Consider the following 12107-nt stretch of genomic DNA (forward strand, 5'->3'; position numbering starts at 1 on the left):
CTGTGCAGAGACAGGATTTGGAATATGTAGAGGGAGGGAGAATGCACCCTGAGAGAAAGAACCGCAGAGGCATGAGGCGACACTGGGGGTGGAGGTATAGAATGGGCATTGTTCTGAAAAATAATTGAAGAGCTATACACGGAAGAGGAAGCAGGGTAAGTTTGATATCTCTCAAGGGCAGAGCCAGAATCAATATGTACACATTTCAAGGAGGCAGGTTTCCACTCAATGGAAGAGCAAACTTTTTAACCAAAAAGAGTTGCCCAAAAATGAGATAGGCTGCAGGATGAGGGAGTGAGTTCCCCATCACTGGCTAGACTGGGTGACTTCTCAGGTCCCTTTCAACTCTCAAATTTAATTTCATGCCTCAGGTTTTTTTCTCACTTAAGGATGGCAGGTACCTTGATATTTTTCACTTGGGGATGGGGCCTGTTTTAGGGGTCTGTAAAGATCAACATTCTCAGCCTCTAGTTCATTGTTGAGCTGATGAGTTCTTCCTCTCAGGAAGTTTCTCTGGTTTAGACCTGCTCTAGTTTCCTCAATTATGCAGCAATTGCAATAATCTCTACCACCTGCTGCCCACCAACACACACAAACTCATTACCTACAAGGCGAAAGAAGAGGGAAGAGGTATTCTCTTCCTTTGTAAAACATCAGATTGACAAAGGAATCTCCTGAACCGCACTCTCCAGCTTGGGCTGCTACAACAATCATCCCATTCTAGTGGCTCTAAAGAATTCTGGTCATCGCTGCCTCCCCTTAGCCCCCCAGTGAAGTCTCCACTATGCTGATCCCTTTCTTTACAATGGAGTCTTCCCTAGGCCCACCTCCCAGATTGCCTCAGGCAGAGCAACGCTCAGGCACAAGTGTGGGGAAGGGGCTGGGGTAATGGGGAGGTGGTGAACACGTGGCATTACATGTGCAGGGCCCAGGGTAAAGACAGGGAATGCAGGCATTTGCGGTGTCCTCAAAGATCCTCCAGGAACTCATGGGCAATTTCACCCCACACTGAAAGCACCCCCTCTCTAAAGGCTCCTCGGGGCCTGTTTTTTGTTCTGGCCACAAAGCTTGCTTAAGGCTCCCTGTTAATTCTCCTCTTCATTCGAGCCAGCCTCATTCTCGATACTGCATTTGGCAGAGGCAGGAGCATTATTTTATGGACAGTACTTAAGAGCTCTCAGAAAGCAATTTTCTCTGCCCAAGAATGTCCAGGGAAATATAGCATGAGAAGCATATGGCCTGATTCTAAGTTTGGGCACACTTGGGATGTGCCCTCCATCACACATACACACACCCGCCCTCCCCAGGCACAGCATTTGAGCCTCCCAGGACTCGTCTCTCTCTCTCCCTGGGCTGTTCACCACCTCGATCACTCCTCCTTGCTGCTACAGCTCCAGTACTACTGGGAAGGGTACCTGGCTGAGACAGACAGGAATGTCGGTGGGGGCGCGGTGGCTTATGCCTGTAATCCCAGCACTTTGGGAGGCTGAGGTGGGCAGATCGCTTGAGGCCAGGAATGAGACCAGCCTGGCCAACGTGGTGAAACCCCGTCTCTACTAAAAATACAAAAACTAGCCAGGCATCGTATCGCATGCCTGTAATCCCAGCTACTTGGGAGGCTGAGGCACAAGAATAGCTTGAACCCGGAAGTTGGAAGTTGCAGTGAGCCGAGATCGCACCATTGCACTCCAGCCTGGGTAAAAGAGCGAGGCTCTGTCTCAAAAAAAAAAGACAGGAATGTTGAGGGTACAGAAGTGTTGGTGCATACTAGGTGGACTAAATTTTGGGCCTGGCCCCCAGCAGTGTGTCAGATGTTGAGAGACAATGCCCCCCGCCCCATGCCCTACCCACACCCCACCTGGTGTTCAGATGGTCCTGGTACTGCTTCACCTCCCTGCTGCGTGGGTGGCCACTCTCTACCAAGCTGTTGGCAGCGAGGTTCACACCATCAATCTGAGTCATCAAAGTCTTCATCTCCTGGTCCAGGATGTCGAACCTGATATGGGCAGAGGAAAATATGAAGATGGGTGAGGCGGCAGCAGACATTTCCTTGCCAGTGGCACCCCCAGTCTCCAGAACATGTAGCTCTTGCTTTCTCCTTCCACTGCCTAAACCATTTGCCCAGGTGAGGCAGGAGGAAGAAAACAGATATGCTGGCCCTCCTTTCTGGTTCGTGGGTTGGATTTCATGAGTTAGCATCGCCTGGAACAGGCCAGGAGACAGCCAGTTATTTCCTACATGGCCTTCTGGCTCAACAGAGACATATGAAGGGGAGGGAGGGCTGAAGAGAGGTTACTGTGTATTTGTGTGGGGGATGTCAATTGTCACAAGGGCCACCTTCCAGGCCTCTGCTCTTCCGGCTGTTGCTTTTGGACTCTGAGTCCAATGCCTTGACATCTCAACCCAAAAGATACCCTTTCCAGCCAGGTGCTCCATTCCTGGGTAAGATAAGGAAAAGCTGCTGGGGTGGTGGTCGGGGGGGAATTTGTGGTTCTGAAGGCCGATCCTTCTAGGGTAAGCGCCCAGGACTCTCCAGCATCCGTGCAGCACCACCTTGGCACTGTTCTAGAGAGCAGCCTCTCCTCCTGACTCCCTGAATTCTGTGCTTCAGCTGCTGAGATGCTGCACAGACTGGGGCATGCCTCATCGTCTGGGGTGCTGATAAAATCAGAACACCAGGGGTGAGAGTGGCCTTGTAGACAGGGGGTTTGCAAATTCTCTCTGTGGCCCCTCAGAGTCTCCTGGCTTAAGGACTGCCACAGAAAGCTAGAGCTGGCAGGGTCCTGGCCTCTCAACCTCCTTCTCCAGAGTAGCTCCATTTTTCCTCTGTGTGACCTGGGGGTTCCATACACAATTCATCTGAGCAAAGACTGCTATTGCTGAAAAGTAATTGAATAACTGGACTAGATAAATTCCCTTTGTTTGAGGAACACAAGGCCCCAAAGGGTGAAGTACCCCAGGCCACAGAGCCAGAATAGAACTTATGACTCCCAATGCCAGGACTTTGCAACAAAGGGCATCCTAGAACCTCTCAAAGAGACCTTTGCTGATCCAGAGACTATTACCAAACTAGGTGGGAGATGGTGCCCAGGCCTGGGTACAGGGAGGTGAGGAAAAGATGAGTTAACTCTGACCTGTGCTGCACGACCTCCAGGTCCTCCAGGGTGTCTGGCATTTCCATCTCGGCCAGCCACTTCTCCTTCTCTCCCATCCACAGCTCACAGGCGTCTGTCTCCCCGAACACCGTGTACAGGTCCAGGGCTTCCTGCAGCCTCTGTTGACGCAGCTCCGCCTGGGCCACCACCTGTTGGTAGAGCTCCCGCAGGGCCTGCAGCCGATGGGTCACATCTGGGGAATCCCGAAACTCTTCGGGGAATCCCTGGGCCTGCTGCTCCAGGTGCTCCATCACCCCACGGCTCTCCTCCAGCTCCTCCAGGAAGTCCTTGTGCTTTTTCCCCAGGGCCCGTGTGGCCCCTTCGTCCTGCCCCACATCTTCACCAGAGAGCAGCCGGTGGGCGTCTTGCAGCCAAGCCTTCAGGTCATCCGCATCGCCCTGGAACTGGAAAAAGTTCTCAGCATCCTGGAGGTTCTTCTTGCAGAAGGCAGCCAGGTCCTTCAGCTGGTCCCACTGAGCCGACACCTCCTTGATGCGGGCCTCGATCTGTGGGTGCCCAAACTGCTTGCGTGCAACCATGCCATGAGCCTCCTGGAAGATCTGCTCCAGGTGAGCATCCAGCCCACGGAGCTCATCCTCAAAGGCCTTGTGCTTGCGCTGTAAGATGAGCACACTGGTCAGGTCTTTGCCATAGTCCAGGGAAGAATAGATCTGCTCCTTCTCCTTGATCCAGCTCTCAGCCTCATCCATCTCCCAGAAGAACTTCCAGAGTCGTTTGGACTGCTCCAGTTGGGCCTTCCGCCCAGCTGCCATGTTGCTCAGCTCCTCAAAGCACTGCTCCAAGTGGCTGATGCGGTCCTGGATGACCTGGGGGTCACAAGGCTGGTACCCTGGAAGAAATAGGGGGAAGGAGGACAAAGTGGGGGATGGGCTTCATTTATGGGCACGCTTCAAATAAGCTGCCAGGTTGGAACTACACAACCCTGAAGCTGCCATGTCACTGGGGCATGGATGCAGGGGCGTTGGAGGCAGGGGGGTCCCAGTTGTTCAGAGGGTGGACAGATTCTTTATAATTATTTCCCACTGAACTTCAGGGTTAAGGAAGATAAAAAGTGGGGTTAGTTCTTAATAGAAATATACAACATAAAATTATTTTTTTAATTAATTAAAAAAAATTTCAAGGTCATTCTTGAAAGAGGCAGTGAGGTCTCTTATTTAAAACAAGAATCTGGAAACCTAAATTATCTCAGCCATAACTTGAACTAGCAAGGAGAATGAAGGATAGAGGGTGCCTCCTTGGGGATTATAGGTTACCGAAGCAGTTGCCTGCTCTCTAGAGAATTTGGCTGGTCCCTGAAGCTTCTTTCTTGGACCATTACTTGATGAAAGTAACAGAACTCTAAAGTTGGTTCCAGGAGATTTATCCAAGTTGGGGTGTTAGGCCAGAGGTGAGGCTCTGGCATTGGAAGCCTCAAAAGGGGAGACAGACTTGGTCTCACCTTTCCCCTCGGTGAACTTCAGGGTGGCTGCGGTGATGGCCTTCACTTTGTCCCCTTGGATGGCGATGTCAGCTTCCATCAACTTGTGCTTCTGTAGCAGGTCTTCAACCTCCAACAAGTGCTTCCCAAACTCAGCAGACAAGAGGTGAGCCTTGCAAAGAGAAGAGCAGAAAGGAAACGAGGAGAAGTGAAGAGACCTACACCTTAGGAGAAGAGACCTACACCTTAGGAGAAGAGACCCCTGCAAAGGGCATGTCTCTAGTATCTGAGAAAGGGCGAGCCGAATGCAGCCAGAAAAGGGCTGCTGCTGAGGATGGAAGAAGCTCCAGAGGGGGAGTGCCTACTGGGGGTGCCCATCAGCATCATCCATAGAACATCTTACAGATGCTCAAGCCCCACACTCATCTACTGCATCGGTCTCAGGGTTGGGGTCTGGCCATGTGTATTTTCACAAAGCTCCAGGGGCAGTCTGATGTGTGTCCTCAGCTGAGACCCACTGCGGCAGAGAGAGAGGAGAGGTTGCCCTTATGCTGGGAGGTCTGGATTCTAACCAGAGTCAAATTGTAATTACTAAGAGCTTGATTCTCCAGGTTCCTGATTAACGTCTGTCTCTTCAAGGCCCTGAAGGTTGGCACCGGCGCTGCCACAAACCCAAGATTTCTCGGTCACCAGGGTACCATAGACCTGGGCTGGTATCACCTGCTGGAGCAGAGTGGACCAAGAGGCAGAGAGGCAGGTGCAGCTAGACACTCTGCTGCCTCAGTTTCTCTATTTTGACTCAGAGATATGACTGGCTGGGAGGTGTCTAAGGAAGCCTATGCTAACTGCAGGGCCACTGAGACCCAAGGTGAGCACTGCAGGGTATGGCAGGGGGCGGCCCCCAGGGCCCACCTTGATCTCATCCATCCAGTCGATGCTGTGCAGCATGTCCTGGAAGAGCTTCTGCAGCGCCAGGGTGGTCTCGAGCCTCTGGCGCCGGGACCGCAGCAGCTCCTGCAGGTAGCTCCACAGGCGCAGTATATTGTCCTTGCGGGCCGTGATACGCTTCTGGTCATGGTAGTTCTCTTTCTCCAGCTCCTGAGCCAGGTCCTCCAGGGCTCTCACCCGCTCCTCGTAGGCAGCCGTGTCGGTCTCGATGGCCTCGTGCTTCTTCTTGGCGGCCTCCACAGCTGCCAGGTCATACCCAAAGTTATCCTGCCCCATGGGGAGAAAAACAGGCAGCTCAGTCAGACACCCAGGGGCTCATCCCCAAACTCAGGGAAAGGGCAGCTCCCTTCAGAACCAGTGCTAGATGGGAAAGCACATTCCCAAGAAGCAGCTAGTTCTGCCTTCCTTTTGCAGCCTGTCTTATCAGACCCAAGTTCCAAAAAGTAATGTCTCACAAGAGCCTCTAAGAGAAGTTCATGATTTTACTCCCCGTGACACCCGCGTGGGAGATGCAGCCTGCGTGTTACTAATGGAGCCCCTTGGTGGCCCGCTGGCACTCCCCACATGCCTCGAGTGGACCTGTTGGATTTTGGGCAGGAAGGGGCTGTTTCTCACTCAGAAACCCACGCACCAGCAAACAGATGGTTTATCCACATGCTATCTGGGGTGCGCATACACTCTCCAGTGCTCTCAGAATACTTGTTGCCCGCTTTCTGGACAGAATCTAATTTGATTCCAAGCTTTAAGTGAGAGGGAACAGATGCTCTGATGAAGAGTAAGCCCTGGGGTCGATTCTTAGCTAGAATTATGTCACAGCACCAGAGGCCAGAGTCCAAAAGGCATGTCCGACACAGACAAGGTGCAGTCTGTGACTTCACCATATCCCCCAAGAACCACGATTTAACATCAACTCATTCCCCAGCTGTAGTTGACGCTACAGGCCCACATAAGACAACTTCAGTGGCCAGTTCTAGACTCCAAGGCTCTTTCCTAAAAATGAGATTTAATAAATCCTGGAAAGCTCCTCCCCAGATGCAAATCTTGATCCACCAGATCACGGAGGAGCTGTGCTGCAAGGCACGAGGAGAGGCTGTGAGAAGCCAGCTTGGACTCCAGCCCAGCCAAGAGCTGGGGGCTCTGAAGAATGTCCCCTCTCCTGTCACCCAAAGCATGTGCCTCATTACCTGGGCCACGAGGCGCTGGTTTTCATTGAGCCAGGTCTCTCTCATTGCGGCCTTCCGGTCAAAGCGCCGGGCCAGTTGCTCTAGCTTCTCCTGCCGAATGAGCTCATTTCTCAGGGCCAACTCCCGCCGATACTCAGCTTCCTCCAGGCTTTCCCAGGCCTGCACGAAGGGTGGAATGAGAATTCTTGGGGCACAGGAGAAACACCTCAGTTTGGGGGCTCCACCTCTTTCACCCAACAATGAGTGATTTCTGGAATCAAGGTACAGCCTGATGCTCTTGGGTGACGTGGTAGCAGATTAAAGATCAATAAAAGCCTTTTGGCTTTCGTGTCTGGGCCCATCAAAGATTCAGAGGGCACTGCTCATGAGTCTCACTTCCCTCTTCCCCTAAACCTGCCTCAGACTCTTGGCCCAAAATAATGTTTTTCACCTCTCTGGATGTTCAGTAAGTTCTTATTGACTAATGGCTACCTCCGTTCAATATGAACTGCCAGGTGGTAGTAAGCCTCCAAGCCTCTGAAATGTCATAGGCATTTCCCTTTGGTTATAAGTAGTTAATATTCCATCTTCAAAGACAAACTCAAGGTTCTACAGAGGATAGGCTACAAAACTGGCTCCAAAAAAATGGACTCGGAGGCTGGGTGTGGTGGCTCACACGTGTAATCTCAGCACTTTGGGAGGCCGGAGGCCAAGGTGGGAGGACTGTTTGAGCCCAGTTCAAAACCAGCCTAGGCAACATCGCCAGACTCTGTCTCTATAAAAAATATAACATTTAGCCAGGTGTGGTGGTACATGCCTGTAGTCCCAGCTCCTGAGGCTGAGGTGGGAGGATCACTTGAGCCCGGGAGGATGAGGCTGCAGTGAGCTGTGATTGTGCCACTGCACTGCCACCTAGGTGACAGAGTGAGACCCTGTCTCCAAAAAAAAAAAAAGGACTCAAGGATGCAGGGCATCTGAACAGGGGGATTGATGGAGGGTGGGGGAGTAGAGTCTGACCCCTCAGAACCAGGTTCAGATAACTCCTCCAAATAGTCAACATGTGGATTAATAACATCAAAGAAAGTGGCTTGGTTTAATCTGGTCCAATGACCATTCACTGTGTCCTTATCGGGAATTCAATCAATCCACTGTCAATGCATAATGGAAAATGCTGTGGTACCCTGTTGATGTCAGACACTAGTTTCCCATCGTGGGGTGTGTACACTTTCTGATTGTTGGCTCTCATCCGGGACTGGATGGTAAAAAGTAGAACTTCCAGATTCCCCTTCTCTTGAAACCTGTCAAGAAAACAGAAGTAGGAAGACTGGTGTTAAGATCTCATGGACAAATTTTTTTTGCTGAAGTCAACACGGAACTGTGGCATCTTGAAGCGTAGATAGCAAAGCATATTTCCCTTAAAAACAGAAAAACCAAAGAGAATCTATAGGTCTGCTTACCTGTTAAAACAGCTATCCTTTTCACCAACTGAGATCTAATAGGGGTTTGGGTCTTTACAATATAAACCAGAGAAAACACAATGGCCACCACAGCATTTATCATTTGCTTCTACATGGGAAGCTGAGGTATTCTGGTAATTCCTGTAAATATCAAGTTGTACGGATCCATAAAAAAAAAAACTGTAAAAACCTTTCTCTGTTCTGAAAGTGATGAGGGCTTCTTACTAGCTCTCTGGTCAGTTTCTTATTGAGTGAGTCAATAAAACCCCAGAAGCACCATTTTCCGTGGGAGAGCATCCTGCACTGAAAACAGCTTTCACCCAGGTCCTAATGAGCCTGATCTCCTGACAAGTCCTACAGGCCAGATGCTTCCCAGAAGGCAGGAAAGGCTGGGCTCTGAGAGGCTTGTAGGTGTAGGAGACAAGAATTGGCAGCAGGATCGGTGTCTAGCATATGGGGTACAGGCTCCAGGTATCAGGTACTTCCACATTTCTGCATGTACCTAAGTGTTCACCCATTTCTGCATCCTTGACCTGGCAGTCAAGGATCAGCTATATGCAAGGTCCCCACCCTGAGCCCAGCCTAATGGATCTCAGTGCTCACAGGCACTTAAGAGAACTGTGATCATGAAGCACTGTCTACACAGCCAAGAGATAACACCTCTGTGTGCAGTGACTGGTAGACTCATAGAGGATGCTAACTGTATTGGATTTAGGGCTTCAGAAATGGGTTACTGTCAGACTAGAAACCAGATACTTGTTTATAGTGTATCCTAGACTCAGCATTTCTCCTTTCCCCATTTGAGAGTCATGAATAGAGAGTGTGGGGGATGGGGGGGGGGGAAGAGCAGAGCAGAAGGTACCACCAATGAGCTAGAAGCCTGTTTTCAGAGGATCTGGACAAGCTAATGACAGATAAGCTGGAATGCCCTGTGTGTATGTGTGCATGTTTGTGTGTGTGTGTGCACATGCATGGTTGTATATATGTATGTGCATTTGTACATGTGGTTGTGTGTGCATATATATGTGCATGGGTGCATAGTTGTGTGCACACACAAATGCATGTATAGTTATGTGTATGTGTTTGAGTGCACGGTTGTGTGTGTATGGTTGTGTGTGCACGCATGTTCATGGGTGCACAGTTGTGTGTATGCATGGTTATGTGTATGCAGGTATGCATGTGTGTGCATGGTTGTTTGCATGCACATGTGTGTAAGCATATGCACACAGGCTCTGCACACACTAGGGTGGGGCAGAGGTCCTGAGAAACAGGCTAAGCGCTCTGTTGCTGAGCAGTGACAGATGGGAGAGAAAAAGAAGGATGAGCTTGATGATCCATAAGGCCCCATGCAGACAGCTCAGGGGCTGAGAGCACAGAAGTCATCATCAGAAAACAAGCCCACAGCTCAGTGGCAGACCAGAGAGGAGCTTTCCAGCCTGGGTTCTTCAAAGAGACTCAGAAGCCTATGATTTCCCCCCTGTTCCTCCTCAGGGATATCTGGGAGAAGCCACTGTCTTTGGTCGTGAGTCGAGGTTTCTCATCAATGCTGGTTTCTCTAAGCTGATGGCTTGGCAGAAGAGTGGTGAAGAAGGGCACGACTCAGGTGACACATGTGCAGCTCTCTAATCTTGAGGGTGTGCCTCGTGGACACACTTCATAAGGCCCAGAACCTGGCTCTACCTTTTGGTGGTCAGTTTACCAGCCACTGAGGACCACCCTCCCATGTGCCAGGGACCTTACTTGGGCGGCTTCTCCACGGTGCGGTAGGTGCTGAAGGCCTGCAGCTGCTGCTGGACGCCCGTCAGCGAGTTGGCAAACTTGCGGCTGTTCAGGACAGTGATGGTCTGCTCGATCCAGATGAGCAGGTCCGAGGCTAGCCCACTATACTTTTCAATCATCTTCTCAGTCTCAATGGCATGGTCAATAACCTAAGGAATCACCTTCTTACTTATTCTCATCAGAAGGGCAATGCCACCACTGAGGATACCAATGAGGACCACAATCAAGGTGCCCCGAAATGGGGCTCCCACCTCCTAAGCCCTGGAGTGCTCTAGGCTGGGTTTGTTCCCTGAGCCCAAGTGTGTTGGTAGGGCAGAAGGAGTGGACTGGAAGTGGGTGAAGCCTTCCTCTTGCCAATCGGCAGTGAGCTGGCCTGTTAAGGATTGGGAGCAGCTCCCTTCCCCAGTGCTAGAGAAGATTGGTAAGCTTGCTGTGCCAGGATGCCAGCCACTAGGGAGCCAGGGTTTTGTTTATTTTTAAATGTTCATGAGAATTCAAAGGCTGCCAGCCATTGTCTTTACTAAACACGAGGCACAGAGATGAATGAGAAACAGTACCTATACTCTAGGAGCTAAGGATCTAGCAGAGGAAAGGAATCTGGCATGAGGGTCTATACCGATGGGTGAGTTTCTGGTACAATGTGGGTGCCTAAGAGGTCTGCAATCACAATAAACAAACCACAGAAAAGCCTGGAGGGTTCCTGTGGGGATGTCCATGAGACATGGGTCTCAGGTGGACCAGGTGTTCGCCAGGTACAGAGCAGCCGGCTATGGTACCTTTCAGGACAGACCATCAACCTGCTTTGGAATTCAGCTCAGGAGCCATCAGTGCTGCCAAGGTCAGCTTTAGAGGAAGTTGGGGGGTGGGTGAGCTGTACTCTTCACCCTTTCTTTGGTTGGAAAGGGGGCCATTCTGTCTGGACCTGACAAACAGGGGAAGAGTGACACTTTGGTTCCAAAACAGCTTGTACCTTGCCGACACGCTTGCCCTCCACTGCCAGCACCTTCATCTTGGAGAAGTAGTGGTAAAACGCCACCACATAGGTGATGATGGATTTCTCATCAGGGTTTTCCGTAAAGACATCTGTTAGGGAAAAGGGTGTACTCTCAGGACCAAACTGGAAGCCAGGAAAGTCAGGCTCAGAGGATTTATTCCCCATTCCTCCAGCATCAAGTTCAACTACAGGCACCAAGTGACAACCAACAGAGCAAGAATGGAAGAGTGTGATGAAATCCATTTTAGAACCACAAATTACAAAAGAAGAAAAGAAGGATCCAAAGTCCATCTCCAAACAGACCAGGGAGGCATGGGAACCAGCACGGAGCAGAGAAGCAGGCCCAGAGCAGAGCCTGGCCTGGCCACTGCCCCTCACTGTGCCCACAGCTTACCCAGCACCTGGGCTGGCCTCCAGAAGCCCTGGCGGCTGAGCTCCTCTAGCACAGCAAGTGCATCCCCCATCGCTGCAGCAAAGGCTGGCAGGGGTGGGTGTGGCTCACCTTCGGGGTCGAGGAGCGGGATGATGCCCAGCTGGCGCTCGGCCACATCGAATGCGTGCTCCAGGTTGTGCCGGGCATTGGAGTCCTTCAGCTTATCAAAGTCGATCAGGTCGGGCCTGGGGACAAAACTGAACTGTGAAAAGGGAGTGGCCACAGCATCCCCGCCAGCAGGGCAGCCCTAGCGTGAAGCAGACACTGTACAGAGGCAGGGAGGTGGTCAGGCAGGAGGAGTGAAAGGAGGAGACGGGAGCAGAGGAGAGGCGGCAGGTGTGAGCCTTGGCACATGAGGGGAGTGGGCGGCAGGCATGCTGGGATTTAAGGAAAGCGAGGGTGCTATGGGGTGCTGAAGGGGAGAGGAGAAGGAACAGCGGAGGTCACATTTCTGTGACTCCATGTTAAGTGCAATGTGTCCAAATATTCCCAGGGAGGCTGTCTCAGTCAGTCCCCATGGCTGTCCCCTCCCTCCCTCTTACCGGTGCTTGTGTATCAGGGCATTAAAGGCCAAGCCATCCTTCCAGCTGGAGGTAAAGTTGGTGACATTGACATGAGGGTAGCTGCATCCAAGAGAAACAGTAAGAGCTAAGAATTAGATTTTTTGTAGTCCCAAACAAGTGTACAAACTGAGGGCCAATATACCAGGAGAGAAATGGAACTGTCCTTTCTTGAGCCAG

The 12107-nt window shown here is 51.3% G+C and overlaps 1 protein-coding gene across 2 annotated transcripts in view; it reads right to left on the reverse strand.

The window, feature by feature from the left end:
* The window catches only part of SPTB (spectrin beta, erythrocytic), a 133918-nt gene that overhangs the window by 43713 nt on the left and 78098 nt on the right, over positions 1–12107 (reverse strand). For both annotated transcript variants that reach the window (XM_024231789.3, XM_054530214.2), the window contains 10 exons: positions 11910–11990; positions 11437–11552; positions 10911–11023; positions 9902–10089; positions 7885–8002; positions 6726–6884; positions 5506–5808; positions 4615–4765; positions 3135–4005; positions 1859–1996 (listed from right to left, as the gene is read on the reverse strand). In XM_024231789.3, coding sequence (XP_024087557.3) covers positions 1859–1996; positions 3135–4005; positions 4615–4765; positions 5506–5808; positions 6726–6884; positions 7885–8002; positions 9902–10089; positions 10911–11023; positions 11437–11552; positions 11910–11990 — 2238 coding nt within the window. The remainder of the gene's footprint in view (positions 1–1858; positions 1997–3134; positions 4006–4614; positions 4766–5505; positions 5809–6725; positions 6885–7884; positions 8003–9901; positions 10090–10910; positions 11024–11436; positions 11553–11909; positions 11991–12107) is intronic.

Source organism: Pongo abelii, chromosome 15 (assembly GCF_028885655.2).
Source record: "Pongo abelii isolate AG06213 chromosome 15, NHGRI_mPonAbe1-v2.0_pri, whole genome shotgun sequence".
Classification (NCBI taxonomy): Eukaryota; Metazoa; Chordata; class Mammalia; order Primates; family Hominidae; genus Pongo; species Pongo abelii.